The 24,777-nt window shown below is 40.9% G+C and overlaps 3 protein-coding genes across 10 annotated transcripts in view; 2 read left to right on the top strand and 1 right to left on the bottom strand.

Moving 5' to 3' along the window:
- Positions 1 to 346: 346 nt before the first annotated feature.
- Positions 347 to 6,528, bottom strand: GDE1 (glycerophosphodiester phosphodiesterase 1). Its single transcript, XM_072935573.1, has 6 exons — positions 6,395 to 6,528; positions 5,025 to 5,196; positions 3,336 to 3,441; positions 2,577 to 2,669; positions 1,756 to 1,967; positions 347 to 1,370 (listed from the first exon to the last, which is right to left on the bottom strand). The coding sequence occupies exons 2-6, from the start codon at positions 5,129 to 5,131 to the stop codon at positions 1,223 to 1,225; spliced, it is 666 nt and encodes a 221-aa protein (XP_072791674.1). The 5' UTR covers positions 5,132 to 5,196; positions 6,395 to 6,528; the 3' UTR covers positions 347 to 1,222.
- Positions 6,453 to 24,757, top strand: CCP110 (centriolar coiled-coil protein 110). 8 transcript variants are annotated; one of them, XM_041719046.2, is made up of 15 exons: positions 6,453 to 6,871; positions 9,279 to 9,435; positions 10,401 to 10,529; positions 11,494 to 13,138; positions 13,798 to 13,922; positions 14,062 to 14,245; positions 14,916 to 15,052; positions 15,376 to 15,492; positions 15,761 to 15,862; positions 16,141 to 16,257; positions 16,418 to 16,497; positions 17,073 to 17,135; positions 18,048 to 18,107; positions 18,692 to 18,774; positions 22,469 to 24,757. In XM_041719046.2, the coding sequence occupies exons 1-15, from the start codon at positions 6,453 to 6,455 to the stop codon at positions 22,519 to 22,521; spliced, it is 3,471 nt and encodes a 1,156-aa protein (XP_041574980.2). In that variant the 3' UTR covers positions 22,522 to 24,757. The 8 variants fall into 8 exon arrangements, with proteins under 8 accessions (XP_041574980.2, XP_072791663.1, XP_072791664.1 ...); XM_072935562.1 differs by having other exon boundaries at positions 13,801 to 13,922; positions 22,469 to 22,563; XM_072935564.1 differs by lacking the exon at positions 6,453 to 6,871 and adding an exon at positions 8,054 to 8,188.
- The window catches only part of VPS35L (VPS35 endosomal protein sorting factor like), a 45,365-nt gene continuing 43,699 nt past the window's right edge, over positions 23,112 to 24,777 (top strand). The window contains exon 1 of the mRNA XM_041719047.2: positions 23,112 to 23,308. Within this exon, the coding sequence (XP_041574981.1) occupies positions 23,112 to 23,308 (197 nt within the window). The remainder of the gene's footprint in view (positions 23,309 to 24,777) is intronic.

Below are 24,777 nucleotides of genomic sequence, written 5' to 3' on the forward strand. Positions count from 1 at the left end.
GCAGAGGCCTCAGTACCCAGCAAGGGGCAGGACAGGCTCTGGACACACACCCACACGTTCTATAGGATGTGCACCAGGAGGCTGAGATTGCTGCTTTGGCGGTGCAGGGGCGTGAGTGAACAAATGGCAGAGGCTCTTGTCATCCTGACAGGGAAAAGCATCTCCTCTGTGTTTATTTCTGCCTGGAGGGAGCTCAGGGTACAAACAAAAAAATCCATCCCTCCCCAGCAGGTCACATGAATGTGTGGTATTTCAGAAGTTTGGATTTACCCTAATTGGGCCAATCTGCACTAATTTTGACATTTTATACAAATGCCCTGCCCAGCTGATAAAGAACACTTCCAGATGAATTCTCAAAGACTTGTTTATTGTAACTGCAGACTCTTTGGAGTTCAAGTTAAATCTGGATTACAGTTTCCATATTCCTCTGAGTGCCCTTCAATCATGCAACCAAAGGCAAACTAAAAAGACATTTCAGCTCCATTTGTTCTACTGCTTACCAGCACTCAATATATAGCTTTATCTTTAAAATAAATACATCCATGTGCTGTGTTTTTTCTTCATTAGAAGAAAAAAAAATCCTATCCTCCCTTGGTTCTCTTAAAAGGTCTGGAAGATAAGAAGCTACTCAAGTTTTATTTGTTAATTCTCATAACCTTCACATCACATCACACATGGAAAGTTGGCATTTTCTTCCTCAACAGGACTCAGTACAGCCAAATTTCAACAGAGGGCAGGGAAATCATCTTCTATTTTGGCTCATTGGACTGTTATTTCCAGTTTCTGTTTTAAGAACAGTGATGTAAATGATTTTAAGGTGCTATAAATCAACCTTAAATTAGTAAACACTTGTAGAACATGCTGTTAAAATTACTAGCATCAAGGTATGATTTGAAATTTTGACACCAAAATTGCCGACACCAAAATTGCCAACACCAAAATTTAGAACCAAAATTTAAACAAAGCCAAGCAATAGCCAGAGAATTATAAAGCCACCTGCACAGACAAGGTGGTTGGCCCAACAGGGTTGTCAAATCTGATTCTTTCACATTACAGTGATTTCCTCAGACTCTGTGGCTGCTCCAGAAGGTTCCTGCATTTGAGATGTGACCACAGGCAGAAGCCAAGTGGTGCTCTGCCCTTCCCAGAGCTCTCCTCAGCAGCCCATCAGCACTGTGGGTGCCCTGATGGCTGCCCCAGGAGGGCAGCGTGCTCGGGCTGCTCAGTAGTGAGGGTCGCAGTCCTCCAGCAGGCTGTCCGTCATGTAGCTGCAGTCGAGGACGCTTTCGTAGTAGCTTTTCTCTGCAAACGTGTTCACTGTCCAGGCAACCACTGCAATTCCTCTGGAAGACCAGTGCCTCACATAGTCCCTGCAAGGAACAGAGACACCCTGAGAGGAGCCTGACACGACACAGAGTTAATGCAGACAGTGCTGAGGCTACAGCTGAGTTTTGGTCTTGGATCAGCATCAGATCAAGAACAACAGTGTGCCATGTTCTGCAACATCACCTTTTTGTGTTTTCTTATTGTAAACAGGCAAAAGCAACAAATACTCTTTGAGACTAAATGTAGGTTCTAACAGAAGGTAAAAATTCAGATAAAAAAAAAAGAGGCTTAAAATCATAAAACAGCACAAAGAAATTATCTCATCAACACTAAATGGAACATTTTGAAAAGCACATACTGTGTTAACTCCACACTATACACTAACAGAAGAGAATATCTCCTTATATATGAGCAAACTTCAACACTTACTGAGAAACAAAATTTTTCTGTATGAGGAAAGCTGAAACCCCACACAATCGCCACAAGAAACTGTGTAGGCTCCAGTCCAGAATGACATCCATCACCATGTACAAGAAATGCTTCCAGAAGGAATTGAATCGGGGTGTCCCATCTCCCAGGTGACTCAGCTGCCAGGGCCTGTGTGTCAGTGCTGTCACAACATTTCTGTCAGCTTGTCTCATCTGCAGGACCAAGGAGAAAATAATTCATGCAAAAGCCCAGCAACATTAAATACTATTTGGGGGATTAGATACAAACTCCTAGCTTGCATTTACAACTCTACCAGAATCGTTCTGCCCTTCCCCTCCAGATCCCTTTTTAACTCTTTTAGAAAGATGTTTATATTTTATAGGTCTTTTCCTACAAATCATACTGAATAAACACCAGCTCTTATGTTAAAGAAATTACATAGCAGTCATGCAATGTATATAATGGGAAAAAAACCTAAGTAGATTTGGCAATAAGAATGAGGAGAGTTTTTTAGGAATAATCTGGAATATAAAAGGTTTATTTAGCAGGTACTTTGCACACAGATACCTGGCCAGACACCAACTAGAAGAGCAAAGCACATTTGTCTGCACTGCTTTCAAAAGGGGGGGAATTACTGTAGATTCCTATTTGCATCTAATGAGTAAAGTGATCTAATAAGATTATGCATTATGCTTCATTTGTTTATAAAAGCCTTAGGCATTTGAACAGCCATAAAGTAACCAGGAACTGGGAGGTTAATACCATACTGAAATTCCCAGACAGGACTAAAAAATAAAAAATAAACTTTTAGGAAACCTCACCTTATAAACAACATCTGGCATGAAAGAACAGACAATGCTGCTGTTATACAACTGTGGAAATTCCTGGTAGAGTTGTTTCAGGGCATCAACTGCCTGCAATTAGAGACACACAGAGATGTTATACACACACTTATATTTAATTTACACTGCAAAGTCATTTTAAAACAATCTTAAAAACACTTCCCTGCTGTGTTGCCAGATTTAAGTAGAAAGGGAGAAGAAGAAAAACAGCATCTTGTTTATAGCATTAACACAGAAATGGTATTTTGGTTTTTAGCAAAATTTCTATTCGTGATTCTATTTACAACGAGTAGGATTCTCAGTATTTGAAATACCCTTAAATATGTTGTGGGTATAATTTTTTAGTACTACCTAAGCTTAAGTTGAAGAGGAAAATTATTTATTCCTATATTTTGCTAGGCTAAAGAAAAAAATTAATTTATATAAAATGTTAGTAATAGATAATTTGCATCCGCCTTCAGTAATGCAAATTATAGATCCCTTGCTGGAGGCTGAAGAAGTTCTGACTCCCCTCAGCACAGCAGGGAATTCCCTTTGCTCTGTTTCACAGCAGTGCTGTGAGCTGAGTGCAACACTTGCACAAGGCTTGGCCAGTTGTAAGCTGCAGCTTCCCAGGATGACTCTGGGTGACCAAAGCAGCAGACCCGGGCTTGCTCATGTTAAAGAAGGGACTTGGTCTGAGACCAACAGCAGGTCAGAAACCCAAAGAAGGGGTGAGGGGAGTGCAGTGAGCAGTACCTGGTTAGCATGGCCTTTGACATCGAAGTAGATTGTGAGATTGTGATGCATAGACTCCACAACAGCTTCTCTCAGAGTTGGTACCTTTTCATCTTGGAACTGGCTCCTGTAGAAACAGAGAACTCCTTGGAATGGAGTCAACACACACGTGCACATACATGGCCCTGCACATTGCCAACCACACAGAGTTTGCTGCTGCACTGGAACTGGAGCTGGGATCCAGCGCTCGCAGGACCCGTGTCTGCCCCAAAACACCAACCCCAGTTCTTCCCCTCCTTCCTCAAATCCCACAAATAAGCTCTCAGTCCCAACTGCTGCCTTCCTCCTGCTCCCACTGCACTTCCCAGCCCTAGCCAGAAATGCAGATCCTGGCAGAAGAGGCAAGACAAGCTGAGGATTTAGCAGAAGCAGCTTCAGCCATTGTTACACTGTGACACGAAATAACTTTCAGAAGCAGGCTAGGTGTAAAAGGAAAGAAAATGAACTTTAAAAAGCAAACTTTATTTTCTAACTCCACTATATATACAACATATATATATATATGTAACAAAAATGACAGTAGATTAGAGGGTGAAACTACCACCTCTCCAATCACACTAGCCAAACTAACAGTTCATCAATTCTCTCTATGTATTAAAGAAAAATACAAAACAATCATTATTTACATAAACAGTGTGTGAGAAAACTCAGTTAAAACATGTAAATATCAGAAAGTGTAAGAACTTTTAAAAGAACTTTAAAACTCTCAAAAAAACAAAGTAACAACTCATCAGTAAATCATTCCTGATGGGGTGATAGTTCATTCATTCCTGACAGTGAACAGCAGCTGCTCAGCAGTCACTGCCTGTGGAAATTCCCCCTGCATGGCCCAGGTGATCACCCTTCCAGTGAGACAGGGAACATACTGCTTGTGTCACACACTCACAGGAGGAACCTCTGCAGCTCTGGAATTCCCTAATGCAGTGTCTCAGGAGCACACACTGCGAGTTCTTCCTCTGAAATGGACTCACTTATGATACTGCAGAAGTTGCACTGTTATCAAATTCTTTGTAATGCATGTTACATTGTGTATTATATTATTATATGTAGGTACTATTACATTATATACATATAGTATATGTATATAACATTGTTATCAAATTCTTAGCAATGTATAAAAATATTTTCCCCTGCATACCCCTAGGAAGGACCTAATCAGCCACTAGGGTCACAGTGAGGCCACCACCCAAAATCTGTCCAGCTCCTCTTTAACAGTATAAACCTGACGTATAGAATATCCAAAACAAAATCAGTCAAGAAATACATGTGAATAAAACTAATCTTAGAAGTAATTCCTCTAGACAATTCTGACATATCATGAAAATCCCAGCACCTTCAGTGTACTGCAGTCAATTTAGGACAAGCTTATGTTGATATTGACCTGTTTCACATCAGATGCCTGTGGATTTTGTCCTTGACTGTGTTTATTTTGACTGTGTTTCACTGTTCTTAATCTACTGACGTAAGGAGATATAGTTTCATATGCCTATAAAATCAAATTAGAAGTAATTTGACTAAGTTTTAGTCAAATTTTGGACTAAGTTTTAAATTAAAAAAAAATTTCATCAGTGACAGATCAAATCAATAATTCTGTTCATCTAGAGTTATTTTCCCACTGTCAAAAGTGTAATTTCAGATCAGTTCATTTACCGTAGCCTGTGTTTTGCAGATGGATCAAGCTTCCTGATTTCCTCAAAAGTCAGGTCCCGCAGTCTCCCGGCCCCATCAGTTGTCCTTTCGACTGTGTCATCGTGCATGAGGATGGGGACACCATCTGCACTAAATTCAAGATCCAGCTCCACACCCGTTGCTCCATTCTCAGCTGCCTTAAAAAAATTTTAAAAATAACAACAGAAGAGACAGCTTTATGGATTTGACACAGGTACCGCTATAATTAGCTTGTATTTTGGTAAAAAATAATAAAACATTAATGGACTTTTCAGTAATCTTCATCTGCAGAAAAAAGCAGGTTTTATCCAAGTCATTGTTGAGCATTCAAATATCAGCTGAACCATCTCATCTATTTTACAGCTGAAACCATACTGCTTTACAGCCTCAGTCTTGGGATTGGAACTTTCAGGATAAAAATGCAGAAAAGAATCCTGGTTTTTCCTTCTGATGTAATTACCCTGGAGTCCTTACGTTATTTTCTAAAAGACAAGAGAATCAAATGTGTGCACTTTAACACTCAGTCAATGCTGTTCACCACGTGTATTCCAAGCAGCAGATGGATGGCAAATCCCTGCTCCTCTCAGGAATGGCTTTATCACAGAGCAAGAAGCAGCCAGGCTGCCTTAGAACATTCCATACACCCTGTTCCTGCCCTGGATCTTTCCCAAAAACTTTAGAAAAACATTTGAGTAAAGTGCTAACAACACCAATTGCTCTGAAGGACAAATGCCCTCCTGGGAAAAGGGACAAACACCGGGTACAGAGGTTACCTCCAGGTGTCTGCTTTGTAAGGAGTGTGCAGCTTCAGAATTTATCAGGACTAAGAATCCTGTCTCACACAAAGGTAAGAGATCCTCAGAGCAGCAACGTCTCAGCCTCACAGAAACACTACATTGCAGAGACTGATAATCACTATTTCAAATGATTCTCAGAACGAGACTGTGAATCCTGGCTGTGCCTTGGTGCCTTGCAGATGAGGCAGCAGTAAGGCATGGCAGGGCTGCCCACAGTGAATCTGGTACCAGATTTTTCTCCTAAATGTGGATTTTCATCACAGATCTTCAAGGTTTAAAAAACCAAACAACCTATTCCTGACTTGCTGTGCACTCTCTGTGTGCTGTTGTTACATCAAGGAAATCCAGTATTTCATTATTGCTGCACGGCTGAATTACCCATCAGCACCAAGGCTACAACAGTTCCCACAAGAGTCGGCTCTGCAGCTCCCTTTGGGATGAAGGACCAGCCGCCCACCCCGCTCCCAGCAGCTGTGGAAGCAGCCCGAGTTATCCCGGGAGGCGGCTCGCCGCTGGCGGGGCGATGGGCACACGAAGCCCCGGGGCCGCGCTGACCTGTCGGATTGCCGCCAGCGTGTTCTCGGGCGCGTCGTGCGCGCCGCCGCGGTGCGCGATGCGGGCGGCGGCGCCGCGGGGCCGCAGGACGCGCTGCGCGCTCTGGGGCGCCGCGGGCTCCAGCGCCAGGAGCTGCAGCGCCAGGTACAGCCCGGCCGGTACCAGGCAGGCCAGCGCCGGGCTGCGGCTCAGCGCCAGCGCCAGCACCAGCAGAGCCGTCAGCGGGCTCAGCAGGCCCTCCCCGTGGCACAGCATGGCGGTGCCGGGCCGCGCTCACGGCCGCTGCCGCGCCGGGGTCACGGCCGCTGCCGCGCCGGAACCGCGGCCGCCGCCTCGCCGAACGCCGAGGACGACGGCAGCTCCATCAGCCAATCAGCACTCGGCTGTCTGCCGCAGCAGCCAATCAGCGCCCGCAGTGTCCGCACGGCGCCCGCCTGCCGCGCTGAGGGCGGGCCCGGGCCCCGGGCTCCTCCTCAGGTAACGCCGGGAGCGGCGCGCGGGGCGGGGCGAGTGCCTGATGGACGCTGAGGGAAATGAGGGCTGTGCCTGATGGACCGCTGGGAAACAGGGGCTGTTCCTGATGGAACACGGGCACTGAGGGAAACGGGGTGTTCCTGATGGAGCATGGTGCGCATGAAAGTAAAGTGTGCTAACAGAAGGAAGGGCAGCGCTGTCCAGGAAGTCGCAGAACACCCGTGTGTATGGAAAGTGTTGAGGGCTCTCCGCAGCTTTGCCAGCTAGCTAATTAGAAACATAACATCCATAGTGATTATTTCCCAGTTGATTGCTGGGTTTGCTATACACAACGTTATATGCAGTGTGTTTTATGCAGCTGGCTGTGTAGTGGTGCCTGCCCGCAGGCCAGCCCGGGAGCCATGGGAGGAGCAGGCTGCTCCTGCCCGGCCACCTGTGAACATCCGCCAAGAACCCAGAGATGAGCAACAAGGCACGAAAACAACCGGTTAAGTGAAGGGTGGGGAGCCTGAGCAGGATTAGTCTAGAAGTGGAATAGCAAAGTGAGGAACTAGCAGTTTGTGTTGATGTAAGTGGGGGGTTTGACCTTCTTTGGGTATCTGGGGAAGGATGGGAAGCAAATGACTTTCCAGTGAGGAGCTCTGTCCAGCTAGAGGTAGAACAGGCACATGTTCTGAATGGTTGTAGGGGTTTTTTTTGTTAGTTTGTTTTTTTTTTTAAATTGCTGAGATGAAGATTTGTCACATAATGTCCTAGCTGGTTCTGAGCATCTCAGATACTCTCAGTGGTTATGCGCTTCTGCCAGGTGTAGCTGAAGAAAAATCAGAGATATATATGCAGTTGCACAACAAATAATGGACTGTCTAATTAGATGTCTAACATACTTTTAAAACCTTTTGATAAACAATAGCATTTGCTAAGATTAAAGATGAAATTAAAAAAAATAAATCCCCTCAATGATCGCTGAAGAGGTAACAGATGATGAACTTGTTTTTTGAAACTAGAATTACAGCTTTAACAGCTCTAAATGCTGGGAATTGGATGCGTCCATATATTTAAATTGATTATGCCTGGCAAACAAGTGTGGATTTCCCTTCCACCTGACCTGCCTGACAGGTGAGTGTTACCTGCTGCTGGACTGGCTAGACCGGCAGCTGGCTGCGGCCCGGGCGGGAGGGATAGGATGTCTGGTGGTGCCCTCCTGGATGCTGTCCTCCCAGAGCACGGGAACAGGTGCGCACGTTTATCTCTCTTATCGCAGCGTGCTCGCTGAAACTGATCCCTGCAGCGGCACCTACACCGGGACCGCACAGCCGTGTGGTATGTAATGGGATGAAGCAGAACAGCTCACACCCGTGCTCACAGGGGAGCTTGTCTGGGTGGAAATGGGAGCTGCGGGACGGCGCTGCACCCCTCTCGCCTGGCCGGGCTGGGGCTGCCTTTGCTGGGCTGTCCCGCGGAGTGAGCGGACACGGCCACAGCCGCTCCGGGCCCGTCCGTGCCTGGGGGCGGAGCGGCGGCGGGCGGGGTGCGCTGGGCCCGGCGTGCGGCGGCCCGGCCGTTGTGGCGGCGGTTGCGGGAGCCGCGGCGGGCCCCGCGCAGGTACCGAGCGCCGGACGGGCCGGGGCCGGGCCGGGGCCGGGGGAGGGCGTGCATCGGCCCCGGGGGAGGGCGGGCATCGGCCCCGGCCTGGGGCGGGCTCCGTGCCCGCAGCGGCGGGCAGCAATCGGCCGAAGCGGCGAGCCGGGGAACAAAGCGGTGTCAGGCCTTGCCCGGCGCTGCGGGGCTCGCTCCGGAGGGGACGGGCAGTGAGACATCTTTCAGGTATTTGGCCGCTTCTAAGGATACGAGGCTGCAATTTGGTGTTTTTCTTTTTTGTGGTGTAAGTATTGGCGTCTGTTCATACAGACACGGAAGCTCGCGGGAGTGAGACACGAATTCCTCTCAGCCTCCTAAACATGTAAAGGCTTTTTAGTTTTTTGTTTTTTTTTTTTTTTTAATGTATTTACTTTTTCTAATTCAATTGGGCTGCAGGTTTGTTTGGGCCGGGTTTTGGGGTTTTTGTAACAATTGATAGGATCTTTCTCGTTGTGGAAGATCTCAAAGGTTTAGTCTTCGATGGAAATTATCTATAGTACGTACAGTTTTGTAAATACTAATTATCTCAATGCTTGCTTTCTTCTCTGTGTGCTTGTGATCATAATTTTTGCCCTTATATGCAGATTCTCCTTTCATGGGGGAAAATAAAGAATTTTGCAGGATTTGTTAATGATAGAAAGAAGACACACTTAATTCAATTTTCTAATGTAGAATTTGCTTCCCAAAACGTAGAGACACAGAATTAGTGGTGTTGTTTTCCCCTTCAGTGTCTTGGAAGTACATGGATGAGTAATGTTATTATTCTTTGCAGCTTAGACAACATGAAGATGGAGGACTATGAAATATTCTGTAGGAAGCATCTTTCCAGAATCCAAGAAGAGGCAATAAAAGGAAAAACCTCCTTGACTGTTCAGAACAAAAATATCTCCCTCATTCAATTCTATGGAGTTCCTGTGCTTTCCCCTCTGGTAAGGCCTTTTTTTATTCCTTTTCCTCTCTGGTGTGCTAACTGTGCTATTGGCACTGGCTTTGATGTGCACATGTAATGATTCTACTGAAGATGTCTGTGTCAGCTGTCATCTGACCTGCTGCTTAGTGTATTCTAAGCATTCCTAACCTTAATTTTACAAAATAAGGGGTTAAATATACGTTTTTTCCCTTCACACTGACTACATTTCCTTTAATTTTTTTAGAAGTTATCTTCCTAAGGGGAGCACAAATGTTGATTGTTTTCATTAATGATACTGCTGGGCTTCATGTAAAATCATATTGACATTTCAAATATTGAACATGTGAGTTATTTTAATGGTGTAAAAATGGGAATAAGAAATACCAGGATAGTTAAAAAGCTTTTAAGAAAAAAAAAAAATTTTGCATGCATTTGCATCTTCCTCTAATGTATTCCACAGGCTCATCAATTATGTTAAGTCATTCTGTGCTAATGCAAACAGAGCTAAACTGAAGATTGTTAGTAGTTCCTGCAATACTTTAGCTGACTTCCTTGTTTCAGTGATGGGATGAAATGGAAGAGTCTCTTACAGCAGTGTCCAAAAGTCATGATACATATATAAATTGTGGATATATTATCACATTCTTCATTTACAAATGCATGGATATTGTAAGGGTTTTTAGAAATATCTCTGAATCCTGTGTCAGATTGATACCGTAGCATGTAATGTTCATAGAAAATTTTACAAATGGTGTTTTAAATTCATGTTCATTTGCACCTGTTCCAAGAAGGCATTTTGTACACCTTCCCTTAAAAAATTGGTTGAGAAGAAGCTGGCATTTAACATGTGTACAAAATCTCAGGTGTTTTCTGTTCTTCTAATTGTTTTGTTCTGTTGTTTTTCTTTTGAATTTATTTCTATAATTCTTCATTGAAATTTGCATTTAGTGGTATCAACCATGTTTCTTACACTCTGTTTTGCAGCTTAGCCTTGAAAAGAAAAAAGAAATACAGCAGTATAAGGAGAAAGCACTGGAGCTAGAGAGCAGGAAACGGGAGTCCCGGAAAAAAGCTCTATTGAATCGTGTTGAGGAGATTGTCAAAAATGTCCAGGTAGTGTTAGTCCAAAGCTGCTTATAGATTTAAAGAAAATTGCTGCTTATAGACATTTTGAGAAAGTGCTGGGGTTTAAGTATTCCCCAAGTTAAACATGAAATGAATAGCAGCTAACTCTGCAGAACCAGCATTTGCTAGTATTTCATGCTGTGTGTCCTGATAAGTGATCATTTACTGATACTCATCGTAGTGCATGGGGCTTGCTTTTCACTGCTTCTTTTGCTATATGCAAAAGACAGAGCTCACTGCTTTTTTTGTAAGTGTTGGAAACAACTAGATTGTTGAAACAAGTGAACAACTTCTCTGTGTTAGAGCTGCTTTATTTGCAAGCTTATAAATTAATCATAAAATAATCTATATTGAACTTCATGATTACAGAATTAAAATTACTTTCACAACTTCAAATTCTGTTGCGTGCTTTAAATTTTTTTTTCTTAAAATTATTTTTTTTTTCTTTGCTGCTTCAATGATGAATTTAGTAGAGGTTTTAATTTAAAAGACTATGACATACATCTAATCAAGGAGTTATTGTATATATTTGGGACAGCTGTAATACAGCCTTTAGATTAAACTGTTGCTTAAACAGTTAATACTGTGTTTGTTGAGTTACCAAGGTGGCAAACAGCACTTTGTAGTTTGCATTGTTTACTGAGTGTGTGTGGCAACAGTCAGCTGGCTTGGGGTTTGACCAGCAGACAAGGAAAGCATGTTCAGTGCAAAAATAATGTAAATTTGTTTTGTTTTGTTTTTTTTTTCCAAATGTGTCCTTTTGATAACTGAGACATAGCTCATAGGATAATTGTAGTGTGAAAATCCTTCTAAACAAATGCTGGCTGGAAGTAACATGTACTTCTCACCTAAATAAATTTGGTTTTTAAATTTTTTTTTAAGTTCAAGTGAAGTTTGCAGGAATCTGAGATTTCATTGAAAATCTTTCCTTTTTTACAATTTTAATTTGCAGATGAAGAAAGGATCTAGGATGAGTGATGTGAACACATCAAAGACTGAGAGTTCTTGCCCTGATTTGGATTCAAAGGCTTTGACTTACTTCACAGCTCTATCAGATGTCAATTCAGCATGTACTCCTGAAAGGCAGAGTTCCATGGACCTGGAAAAGACATCAGAACTTAGACCATCAGGTACTGCAGGGCAAGTGACATCAAATGTGACAGATGTAGTTAAAGCGGCAGAAGAAAATGTTTTTTCAAAGCCAAGTGAGACTTGCTTCGTGGAAGATGCACCGTGTCCGAGGGCTGCATCTCCTGACAAGGTGTGTAACAAGCTCCCATCTCATGCTCTGCAGAAGCAGGAGGGACGAGTGGGGTCACCATCAGATGAGGATGTCCAAGATCCATGTGTCATGAGTCTTCAGAACCTGATAAAGAAGTCTAGGGAGTACATAGAGAAAGAGCAGAGCAAGCGTACCTCAAAAAGCAATTCAAAGAGGAGTACGAGTGAAAGTAATTCAGATAAAGAAAATGATGGTGTTAAAACAACTGACTCTGTGAAAGAGAGGGCAAAGCTTACAGGCAGGAGTAGCACTGCTCAGATGCTTGATAAACCCAGTCTTAATAGATCAACTACCCTTCTCCATGGTGCCTCTACTCATACAAATAGCACAAGTATGTCCACTTTATCCAGTTTTTCTAAAGTGGACATACCTGTGAGAGTCGGAACACCCCCTTTGGTGGATTCTGATTCAGATGAGGAATTGAAAAAGAATTCTATGTTGGAGCGTGACAGTAGCATTGTCAGGAGCCTCACAGGCTCTTATGCCAAATTGCCAAGCCCAGAACCAAGCATGAGCCCTAAAATGCACCGACGGCGCCCAAGACCTTTATCCATGGGACACATCATTATAAACAACCCTGTGAATGCTTACGAGTTAAGTCCTAAAGGCAAGGGTAGAACAATGGATTTAATCATGCAAGATATTGCAGATAAAAACAATGTGTCTGAATCGGTGCCAAAGTTCATGGTGGACTTCACTGCGGTCTGCCCTGGCAGAGTTCCTGGGGTCAGCAGGAATTCTTCAGGCCCTTGTGATGGCTTGGGGGTTGGCAAACCAAAGCGCCATTCCTTCGGGCTCTTTGAGAGCAGAGGAGCAGTGTCGGCTGCGGGGGAAGGACCGGGGCTGATGGACGGCAGAGGGCCATATAAACCAGAGAGCTGTACTGGTATGGCACCTCCAAAAGTGAGTGAGCCCTTTGCCATCAGTCAGTCTGCAGTGACACACAAGATCCTGGCTGTGAATGAAATGAAACCAGCTACTTTGGCAGAAAACACTAAATGTAATTCTTCAATGGAACTCAATAAATCTTATGACGTGGAAAATCCATCCCCACTACTAATGCAGAGCAAGAATGCGCAACAGCACCTGGATAATACTCCAAATGTTTCCGCAGCAAATGAGCAGTTCCCAGAAAATTTTGAAAAGGTAAAACGTAGACTTGATTTGGACACTGACTACTGCCAAAAAGAAAACAGTTCCTGTGTTCTTGGAGTTGGAATGGAAGGACAAGAGAAGCAGTGGTTGCAAGAACAGAAATATCCTGTGGGATCAGTTTACATTACCAGGAATGCAGTCCTTGAAAATATGGCAAAAGGTAAAATATTTCCTGTGCTTAAGGGTTGCTTTTCAGTTTATAAATATTTTAGAAAATCCACAGTGGTTATTAGTTATTGGTGCTTCTTTTCAGAATCCTCATTTCTCTAATTTAATTTGACTCCACAATTACTGATTTCCCATTTCAGTCTAGAAGCTGGAATTCAGTTTTACTAAGACAATTGTCTTATGCCACGAGGTCTAAATAAGACTGCTAAAAGAAAAGATAGCCCATGTAAATTAAAAGAAAACCATACAGATATTTTTTCTTCAAATTCAAGACTATGTTATGTCTACGTGTGTCTCTACTAAATGAGGCTGAAGTGGCGTAAATAATGTTAATTCACTCCAGCAAGTGTAACAATTCTTAGAGCTGGATTTTCCATTTCCCTATTTTAATATAGGCTTTTGGTGTTACTGCTGTTCCATCCACAAGTTTAGTTCACAAATATGCACATGCAAATATTTTGAAGGACTAGTAAATGATGGGGTTTTGTGCAATATTTAATGGGAACTTGATATCAAGGGAACATGATATCAAAGGCATCTTTTTTAGTTTTTACTGATGATGCAAATTACCTCTGATAAAGGATGGATGTCTCTGGCAAAGATCATATAGAGGGTATTTAATATTTGATTCTTTCTTATGCATTTTCTCAGAAGATATTTTAAAATCTAATGTGCTGGCCTTTGAAGAAGTGAAAAAGAGACTTGAAAAACAGCATGCACAACAATTGTCGATTCTGATAGCTGAACAAGAGAGAGAACAGGAGGAATTGAAAAAGGTAAGGTCAACAGGAAAAATTCTAAGCAAAGGTTTTGTATTGTGTGGAAGTTTGTCAGGAAGCAATTGAGTTTGAGGGTATATTCTGTTACTTTGCAGAGTTAGAAAAATAGTCTCATGATTGAATCTTCCTTTCCTAGGAACTGGAAGAGCAGAAGAGAAATTCAAAAGGAGAGAAGGTTACTACAACGGAAATAGAAATTTCCAAAGTGAATATTAACAGCAGGATGGAGTTGGAATGGAGGAAAAAAAGTGAAAGTGGCTTGCTGGAAAGTGTGCAGTCTCAGCTGGAGACAGTCCATAACACAAACTCCACCAGCATTGGTAAAACTGGGAGTGAAGAATATAGATTAAGTGTTGTGATATAATTTGTTCTACAGTGCTTGACTGTACCAGCTGTCCCACTGTGTGGATAAATGCAGTGTTCATGCCCTAGGGCTGCTCTGGGTACACAGAGGGTTGCTGCCCTCAGCTGGGGCAGCATTTGTGAAACAAAGTCTGCTGTATCTTTGTGTCAGTGGCATTTAGCACAGGTTCAGCCATCCTTGAACAGTTCCATGTACTGCATTTGTTATGTAACTGTTTTAGGGTACATCCAAGGAAAACAAGCTAAGAATAGCCTTCTTTGAGCAAGGATGAGGATGTGGATTTGTGTCATGTCCCAGAAGGATTATCCTTGTGCCATGTAGCTGCACAATACTGGGCCAGGTGGTCACATTTGTGTGGAGGTTTTGAGGGGCTCTGCAAGGGGTTTCTAACTGCAGGCTGATGGAACACCTCTCACCTGTTCCAGAACATTGTGAGAGGCGTTCTGTTCTGTCTTTTGTTTAGCAAATTTTGCATGGAAATCAATCAGAAATATTCAGCTTGCTTGTTGCCTATAATTGACCTTGTAGACAAAGCTTTGACCCTCGAGCTGAGCGTATCCACAGACATAGGCATTACTTCATGGGCAGAAGGGTGTGTTGAACTGTGTGTTCTGCTTTCCATGCAGGTTTTGCTCATACAACACCCAACACCTTTTCTTCAACAAGTGAAACTTCATTCTATCTCTGGGGACCATCAGGTAGTGGAGTTATAAAGACCTCAGTATGCAGGCCAAGCAATAGGATCAAAACTAGGTGGATTCAGGTAAGGGAAAAGACAGATTTAATTTTATCTTAAAAGGCCCTCATGTTTTTGTAAGGCACTGGTAACAGCAAATATTAGTATCTGTTCTTGTGTCAACTTTGACTGCATAAGAGAGCTGTGTAGGTTATTTTTCTTATTCATATATGCAAAATAATCATAGCAATATATTGCTTCTGCTAAATTATAGTGGGTACTTTGAGCCCAGTCAAAGCTTTATCAACAGCTTATTTCTTTCTTAGAAACTTATGTCACTTAATGGATGTTATTTGATAAATAATTCATAATTCTTGCTTTTTTGTAAAACGTTCTGATTTTTTTTTAAGGTTTTCAGTCCAGAGATACAAAGAAAGTTTGACAAGATCACAGCAGTGGCAAAGGGATTTCTCACTCGTAGACTCCTACAGACAGAAAAACTGAAACATCTTAAGCAAACTGTAAAAGTAAGATCAGCATTTTTTTTTTCTTTTTGTAATAGGCAGCTTCTCCTGTTTGTTTTTGTTCTGTCTTCTGTTGACAGATGCAATCCTGCATTTTCTGTTCTTGGAAGATTTTGGGGCTGCACATGAACATGTTTGGGTGTTGCATTGCTTAGTGTCACAAGGTCCAAGTCAAACAAAGAATCTGTTTGCTGTGTGTACTGTTTGTAATGATTATTTTGTTATGAAGGGTTATGCCTGGTGCTTACTCTTGTTTTGCCATCTTTCCCAGGATACTCTGGAGTTCATAAAAAATTTTCAGTCTGAAGTCCCACTGAAAGGAGGAAGTGTGTCAGCACAAGATGCATCCCTTCATGAAAGAGTAATGGCTCAGGTGACACAATTCAAACCTTTTTTTTGTCTTTCCTAGCTATTCTGCTTTTTGTAACATAACTACATGAAACCTTGAGAGTGGTTTTGTTTAGAGTAAAACGTTTAAAGAAGAGAAATTCAATTTTTTTTCTTGATACAAAATTATTTTATTTCAAAAAATGGTTTTCAAAATTATGAAGTGTTTTGTTTAGTTTGAAAACAAAAAGAGCTTGATGTTTAAAACCATGGGCATGTAAACTTGATTGAGTATTTAATGAACATTTTAATGATTCTTTCCAGCTGCGAGCTGCTCTGTATGACATCCATGACATCTTTTTCACAATGGCTGCATCGGAGAGAATGAATATTCTGCGTCATGATCGTGAAGTTCGTAAAGAGAAGATGCTCAGGCAAATGGTGTGTTATCTTCCAGGGAATGTAAACTGTTTCAGGACTTTGAGTACTGAGTAATTTTGCTTCTAAAAGATTCTTTCTCACCATGTATAATGTTTCTTAAATCTAAATTTTTAATTATGCTTTTGTAGGCAACTTTCTTCTGTATCCTCTTTTTTTTTAGGATAAAGTAAAGAGCCCAAGAGAGCGAGTGAAACTTTCAACAGCTACACAGAAATCTCTGGACAGGAAAAAGTGCATGAAGTATGTGCAGCTCTCCCTTGGGTGGGGAGGGTTGGTGGAAGGGGTGCAAGAGAAGGAGTAGGAGGCATAGGAAATAGTGAGGAGAAGTTTATGGAGTAACAGTTGGAAACTGCCATCTCTGCTAGGAAGAATGAGTAAAAAGCTTTCCAGGTTTATGGCATCTTGCTAATTGTATTTTGCTCTTAACTTTTAAGGTCTTCTTATTGGTAAGGAGAAAAATGTTTGTTCTAAGTTGTGCATTTACACTATAAAGCAGTGGTGGATGCTTAGTTTATGGTTGATTTTGCAAATGGTAAAAAGTGATTTTTATCTATCTAAAGAGCCTAGCAATAGAGACATTTAATGAAGTATCTCTGGAAAAGTGTTTCTGGGAAATGGTAGCAGGCTTTATCTTGCAACAGGGTGGACACTTGTTACAATTGCTCCTGAGTAAAGAAATGGTAATCTGTAGGACTGCTCTGGCAGTATTACAGGTCGATGTAATTCCTCTTGTAGGCTTTCTCTGAGTGTTTCTGTTCAAGACCCAGAGGATGAGTTGCTAATTGAAATATGTTTCAATACTTTTGTTTCTTCAGGGCTTCAGAAATGGGAATACCAAGTAAAAAAATAATCATAAAACAAAAAACTCCTCAAAATCGGTAGGTGATGGTTAATTGTATTAAATGCTTTTAGGAAACTGTCTTACAGTAATGGATCCTGTGATGTATACTGTTAGTTTGCCATTGATCAGATCAATTCCTGCTACTATTGTAATGAAAATTAATGAAATCTGATTTACCATGGCCCGAGAAAAGGGTTTATTAGCTCATTATAAGTTAGGAAAATATGTTTTCTTCAGCGTCAGTTCTGAAATTTTATCTTCAGAAGTTATTTATTTATGGCTTTAAATCTTGGTGCTCATCTTTAAGGTTTTTCTCTGAGATGCACTATTAAACTTCAGTTTGGCACTACTACTTTTCCTAATACCCTTTACTTTGCAATGGAATTATTGATAATGCTTATCTTTAGAAAGCTGTCAGAAAAGTAGTGGCTTTCTAGTCTGAGGAAAATTTTGTTCCTTGACTGTGTGATTGCTCAGACACAGAAGTTACAGTGTTCAGTACGTGTTGTTCAGGCAGATAACAGCTGCTCTCTTAGGAGGCCTGTCTGCACGTTTATCTCCTATAAAAGGCAGATGCCTGGCATCCCTCAAAACCAGTTTTTATCCCAGGTTTACCCAAAAGCTTTGAAGACATGCTGTCTACTCATACATTTCAGCCTTCAAGGACTACTGTGAGCAATTCAGCCTTTTCCTGTGTGTTCTTATCTGACTGGGAACCCAAGGCACTGTTGAGGGACATCTGTCTGTGTGCTTTGTTTTAAATAATGGAAGTAGTAATCCTTTTGTTGACTTTTAATTCCAGCCAGTTTGCCTACATGTCATTTGCATTACAAAACCTGTTAGCCTTTCTGAAATTTGTTATGTGAAAGATGATGCATAATTTGGTATTTCTTGAGAGACTTTTATTTTTAAAGGGAAAAAGCACTAATAAAAGTTTGTGTTTTAACAGCATACTTCAACCAAACCAAGGACAGAATGCTCCAGTTCATAGACTGCTTTGCAGACAAGGGTAAGAACACAGCATGTTTCTAGCCTGAAGATGAAACTAATTTCAAAGTGCAAGTGATTGATGAATAATGTTTACACATAACATATACATAATGTGTATACATAACAGTACAACTGTTGTTCAGAGTAAAAATAATTACTTCTCTCAGTATTTTGAGAGAGTGATGAAGCTTTGTTTTACTTTATACTACAGAAAAATATTTATTGTTGTCATCCTCTTGTGTATTGTCTTCATTTACACTGTTCCAACATTTCTATTTGTAACATTCATTCCATGAAGCTTTGCTTCCACTTAATGAAATACTATATTTTTATATGTAGACTGTAATGCCATGGTATCTAAACTAAATCAGTTTCTTGAATAGAGTTTTTCAATCTGTTCATGAGGAGATGCTTTCCTACTTAATGTATCTATGTAAGCCATAATAATATCAATAGGAACTGTACTGGTGCTCAGGAAGAGGCTCTGTGGGACATTGTAAATAATGTTTTCATGCCAAACACATCTTGATAGTGTCTATATTTTTGTATACAGCCTTTCAAGTTTGTTGCAAATGACTTATTAACTGTTTTATATTTAATTAGAACCCCTAAGACCTCATTGAATGGGGTTGAGCAAAATAGAAGGAAGGCCTCAGGGAGCAGAGTGCTTAACAAGGCTGTTTCAGGTGTGTAGAAAATTGGTGCTTGGATCTGATACTAAATAAATTACTAGTATCTAGAAAAAGTAAATTGGCAATATATTGTTTTCCTTTCCTTGTGCACCTGCTTTGCTATGCCTTAAGTCTAACCTATCTCTTCAAACAAATCTGCGCTCGTAACTGAACCATCCACTTTCAAATTCTATAAACATAGTATATAGAATGTGCTGCACAGCTCATTTGCTTTCACTCACCAGATGCCCAGTCATAAAAAAGATTGCCAGATACATTCACTGGAACTGTTGAGAAATTGCTAGTAGTCAAAAGAGACTTGGATTAGAACCTTCATGTCATTTGATTCTTAGTTCTGTGCAAACATCTTCAGCATGGAGTGTATTGAAAGGACAGGAAGGACAGTTTCCGTCCCCTCAGAGGCTGTTCACTCATCATACCGTCCTAAAATTTTATTTATATGTATATTCCTGTAGCATCTTACAGCATGTTTAAGTCTTAATGACCCAAGCTTAAAAGCGGAGTATTTCTCTGCTACCATACAGAGATTACTGATTGGTTACATTTTATATAGAAGGTTTGATAACATTGCTGAACCTCTAATAAATCAGTTTGAATGGTCTTACACAATTTCTATTTTTTAAATTAGATTTAAAATTTCTTAAGTGATAAACCTAGATTTATCGAAAGGTAAAGTGGTTGATAGGCTTTAAAACTATTTAAGATCGGAATTACACTTTGTTCTCAAAGGAGAGTTCCACAAGTCAAGTATAAAATTCGGGAATTTTGGGGGCTTAATTAGGGAAATGTGTAATGTAGTAGGATTTAAACTGTTTTCCATAATGCTTTAAATAATCTGTATGTGTTAAGGATCAAACCTTTCCTTTAAGGGAAATGCTTATTTATTGCTGCCCCAGAGCAATGCTGGCAGGGAGTATCTGAGTGTGTTTTACGCTGTTGAAATGGGATGTTTTCCCAGATGCTACTTTGTGAAGTCAAAAGAAGTCAGGGTCAGTTCTGGCACTGATTTGAGGTTTGGGTCCCATTCCCAAACTCATGTAGTTCACACTGAGCTCATAGTGAACCACAGTGGTGTTTACATTGTGTCTGGAACCAGACATCCAGTTAAGCATTCAACACTCTTCTGCGTTGGCAGCGTGTGCTGCTGTGCTAAGGAAGTCCCCGGGTTTATCTTAGTCACAATTACCAAAGTTGTGACAGGTCATACTTGGCAATGAAAAAAATCCTTTGGGATATATCTCCAAATTTCTCTTTGCCTTGTTGCTGTTTGTCACATATCTATAAAGTCACTGAATGCCTTCTGCAGTGACCTTCTTGGAATTGCAGGCAGATGTGGTAACCAGTTTTATGTCTGTTAGTTCTGGTTGCTCAGTGTAGCCTCATGTAGAGCTTGGACATCACACATGTTCCTGTGGTGCAATACCAACACCTCTGTGTGCTCCTTGAGAAATAGGTTAGACTTCTTGTACTAAATGAATAGAAATGCATTCTGAAGTTATTACATGGGCATGAAAGAAACAATCTGCATAATTTTGCAATAATGAAAGAACTTAAATATATTTAAATAGAATATGGCTTCCTTTATATATGTATGAAATGTGAATAGTGAAGTCTGGCAGTATGTTAAATAGGGTGTTGATTTAATCTCTTTTCTTTGTTCATTCCTGACTACCAATTAAATTGTGCTTATTAGAGGGACAAAAAGGGAAGGAGGGCTAGTAAGATACAGTTATTATAAATACATTCAACTTCAATAGGGCACAAACCCTCAGAAGAAAATAACATACTTGTCCAGCATTTTTTTCTTTTGTTCTCCTGATTGTTGTTTTCAATTTTATATTCAAAGTGTGTTGCAACTGTAATACTGCTTAGACTGATTGTTCTTTTTCTGGCAAGAAGACATTTTGTTTAGGAATCAAGTGGCAATCCTAAACTTAGTTTTCGTTGGTTTTTGCTCATTCAATCCAAAGTTCTGTGCTTAAGAGAAAAGTACAGACTCATAAATCAGTATTTTCTTTTTTTAATTCAAGTAGTTTAATTCAGGCTGAGATGTTCCATCAATAGCCTGCAAGTGGGGCCAGGCAGGGCATTTAATGAGGTCTGATTGTGTTAGACAGAAGGTGGTTGAGATCAGGTTGCTCCTATTCATCTTCTGCCCAGTTTCCTTTCGTGTGGAAAGCAAATAGAGGGCAGGAGGCACACAGAACATCTGGGTGGTGGCAGCTCTTGGCCAAGCCAAGGGCACAGGCTGCCCATGTGAGGTGGTGGGGGCTGTGAACGGTGTTGGCTTTCAGGCCAGCCCTTCAGGAAGCCTCAGACCTGCAGTGTGTGAGTAGCAGACCTGTCCATTGTCCCAGGAGAGAGGCTTCATGTGATTGCCCTTGCCACTGGAAAAAGATGGGTGATAATTGTTTTCATAGCTGTCACAGATTTTACTCAAATTTGTCTTCTGCAGTTCCTTAGTCTAGATTGCTGTGGGATTTTTGCACACTCATATGCTATCCTGTTAGTTGTGTGACTTTTTTATATAACTTGGAGGACACTCGTGGGGAGTCAAGGGGTAGTGTTAATCACTAAAAAAGGGCTGTGTCTGTCAGCCTGGTTGTCTGTCCTACGAGATCCCAGGTGTCTGAAGAGCACAGCACTGGGGAGGGCAGGGCCAGTGCAAATGCCTTTTGTGTAGTGGGAGCCTGCTGAGATGAGAGGGCTCTGGGCATTCCCAAAGCTGCTTTGGCCTCTGCTGATCATAGCCCTGGGACACCTGTAAGTAACCACTGCAGCTCTGACCAAGAGTAACCAAAGAGCCCAGAAAGGACTGGCACTTCCTTTGTCACCTTCATTTACTGCCTGGTAGTCATTTTTCTTCCATGGCTGTCTCCCATTCCCACTGCTCTGCACCCTGTGATGTGGTTTCACTGCTTTGTGGAAATGTTTGCTCACTCTGCTGCACTTTCTTGATAACTGCTTGAACCTAAAGAATGCTGAGTTGTGCTACCTCTTAGCAGCCTGCAGTGCTGAACCCTCATTACTGGAAGATACTTGTGCTATGCATAGTGTAATATGGATTTCTTAATATATGTATGTATGTACTTGTTCCCTCTGGAAAGACTTATTTATTTGTTCATTTATTACTTTGTTTTACTTAAGCATCCTTCCTTTTATAAGGGCTCTGCCTGATAATTTTCATACTGCACCTCTAATTCTGGTTGTCTTACTGACTTACGGGAGTCTACAACTGTCTCTTGTTTTAATTAATCTGACAAAAGGAAGGAGTTATGTTAAGTATTCAACTTGTATAATATTTTTTAATTGATAATTTGTTTAAAAGTAATACATGGCATAGTTAAACAGCCATTTCATCTATCTTGGTTATGCAATAGTTCTTTTAAAAATTTGTAAATTGTGGTTGTAGTTGTTGTAGAATAGCAGAAAAGAAGACAGAATAGTTATCAAGTAAGGCAATGCTATAAAATGTCATTACTTTTAAACCTGTAGGTAATTTTCATAAGGCTTTTGGGGTGTACCATTATGAAAACTGTCATTTTAAAAGTAGTCACTTGAATGCATATTACTGCTTTAAAAAAAAAAAAAACTGTCCTGATTATTTTCAGCTATATTTGTTGGATAATCCTGTTTCAAAAACCATGATTATTAATTGTAATATGGTAATGTTTCTACTTATTTTTAGGAGCATATGCAGGAAAAACCCAAAGAAAGAAGCCAAATGTTGTGATAATTTAAGAAGACAACATTCACTGGGATAAAATGGCTGTCTTTTAATGATGACTTTGTCAGCACTGATTTTTAATATTACATCTTCTTTACATAGATGTATATTTAGACATCATAAACCTACTTTGTCATTTTCAGATGACGCATAAACACAATCATATTGAAGCTGCTTTGAAGCTCTAATGCTTGTGGGAAAATTGCATGTTAGAACTTGTGTACAGACTAGTATTAATATATAAAAGATTCATAATCTTGTTTATTTAAAGACTAGCACGGGGCAACATGAAGGTAATTTGTGACTTTTCCACACTTCCTAATTCTAGTGTCTGACATATGCTTTTTGCATTACCTAAATTGCAGTTTTTGTGAGTGCCACCATAAGTAAGTCATGGGTATATATTTAGTTTCATACCATAAAGTTAAAGCAGCTCAATGTGAACGAAAACCCCAAACTTAATTTAAACAAAAGTAAGCTTTCAAGTCAGTGAATTTGTCGGAAACTGTTCTGAATGTACTTTTCTGTAGGAATGAGATCATCTCAATTGCAGTACTAAAGGCCATGTACCAAATGTTCTGCATTTCTGCTGAGCTGGACAGATATGTTCAAATTCACTGCTGAGCTGATGGACATACTTACACTGATCAAACCAAAAATGTGCATTTATATGTGTGGTAGATCAAACCACTCTACTGAAAGAGCCCTGGGTTTTTATTGCCCTACTGTCTACTCCATTTTCTTATGGAAACAACATCTGTCCAACATGGAGATGTGTGTGTTCTACAAAAACTTCAGAAGGTAAGATTTTAACTGTTTTACCTTTTCAGACTGAAATAGTTATTTCAGTCTGTAATAGTAATTCACATATGTTACATTTAATTGTGACCGTGGCAGTTTTTCTGAGCAGTTTATCTTCTGCTGTGCAATCTAACAGGTCCTTGTACTGAAGTCATGATTTCTGCAGGTCAGGAATCCCTACCAAATCCCAACATCTTCATATTTATGGATATCTAAACATTAAAAGATCATGGTCATATTCTACCTTAGTCTTCCAACTGATGGATATTATCCATCAACTTGAGGAGAGCATAATTCTCCACCTTCTTTTAATGAACTTGAGACAAAGTGCTAGAGAGAAAAGCTCAGCTGTGTAATCTTTGCAGCAGAGAACTGACTGCCAGAATGTAAATTAGGTTATATTTTATTACTTTCCCAGTGTCAATATAATACAACACACTAGACTTTGGAGGCTTTGTAATATGTTGACATGAATGTAAGAGAACAGACAAACTGAAAATTTAATTGTGGTAAATAGCATGAAAGAGGAGCATTAATTATGTGATGAGGACAGTTATGTCATGGGCAGTGGTGAGTGGATTGGCTTGACTGTGGCACCAGCCTGTGGCTTTTATCTGCCACCAAGTCTGTCCTCTGCAGCTCGTGCTGCTGTTCAGAGCAGGTGTGTTATACCAGGCACTAATACCCAAACTGCATGCTTGTGAAGTGGCAAAAGCACTGCCCCAGCACCTTGAGGAATGACCCTGCTGGGTTTGTTTGAAAGCCAGGGGCCAGGGGCTCCCTGATGGTGTAAACAGAAGAGTTTACACCAGTGGAAGACCACCCTCCATTCAAATGCTGTGCTGCTTTAACATCGCGGCTGTGGTACGGAAAATGCCCGAGGCAAGTTTCCTGCTCACCCGGTGGGCAACAAAGCTGTGTTTTGGTTCCCAGCTTTCCTCAGGAGTGGAAAACATCTCAAGAGGGGAAGAATTTACAGTGACAAGAGTAACCTGTGTCACCGATGACAGGAGGTGCTGTCGATACAGCACCACTAAAGATTGATGCTTTTAATGGATGTTTTATGTGCTGTATTTATTATTAGCATAGGCAATATGTTGATGCACAGATAGGTTTAGTGTGTTAGTAGAAATGAATGTTTCCCTTCTCTTAGGGTTTCACATCTAAACCTCTTGTTCTTCAAGCATGTTTCCAGTGTGTAATAAAGTATTATAGCACAAGGGTCTTTTTTTTTTTTAAACTTTCATGAGGCCTTTCTCTTGGCAAGTGCCAGAATTTGGTTTTGTACTTGCTGTTTTGTATTTATACATATTTATCTTTTTATTTTGTGTGGAATTGTGATACCATTACAGAAGTCTATTTATTTTTGTACTTTGTTTCACTTTCACGAGTCTCGCTTTTTACTTGCATTGGCATTGTGCACAATAAAGTCTGAACCTCGAAGGAGAAGCGTTTCCGTGCCGTTCCCG

The sequence above is a fragment of the Taeniopygia guttata genome, chromosome 14 (genome assembly GCF_048771995.1).
Source record: "Taeniopygia guttata chromosome 14, bTaeGut7.mat, whole genome shotgun sequence".
In the NCBI taxonomy this organism is placed as follows: domain Eukaryota; kingdom Metazoa; phylum Chordata; class Aves; order Passeriformes; family Estrildidae; genus Taeniopygia; species Taeniopygia guttata.

Excerpts from the sequence above, each read along its gene's own strand:
- GDE1 (XM_072935573.1), bottom strand. The coding sequence starts at position 5,131 with ATGCACGATGACACAGTCGAAAGGACAACTGATGGGGCCGGGAGACTG. Across the intron at positions 3,442-5,024 it reads TCTGCAAAACACAGGCTACG|GAGCCAGTTCCAAGATGAAA; the intron begins GTAAATGAACTG and ends CTGTTTCTACAG. Across the intron at positions 2,670-3,335 it reads TCAAAGGCCATGCTAACCAG|GCAGTTGATGCCCTGAAACA; the intron begins GTACTGCTCACT and ends CTCTAATTGCAG.
- CCP110 (XM_041719046.2), top strand. The coding sequence starts at position 6,453 with ATGCGGGCGGCGGCGCCGCGGGGCCGCAGGACGCGCTGCGCGCTCTGG. Across the intron at positions 13,139-13,797 it reads CCTTGAAAATATGGCAAAAG|AAGATATTTTAAAATCTAAT; the intron begins GTAAAATATTTC and ends GCATTTTCTCAG. Across the intron at positions 15,863-16,140 it reads ATGAAAGAGTAATGGCTCAG|CTGCGAGCTGCTCTGTATGA; the intron begins GTGACACAATTC and ends GATTCTTTCCAG.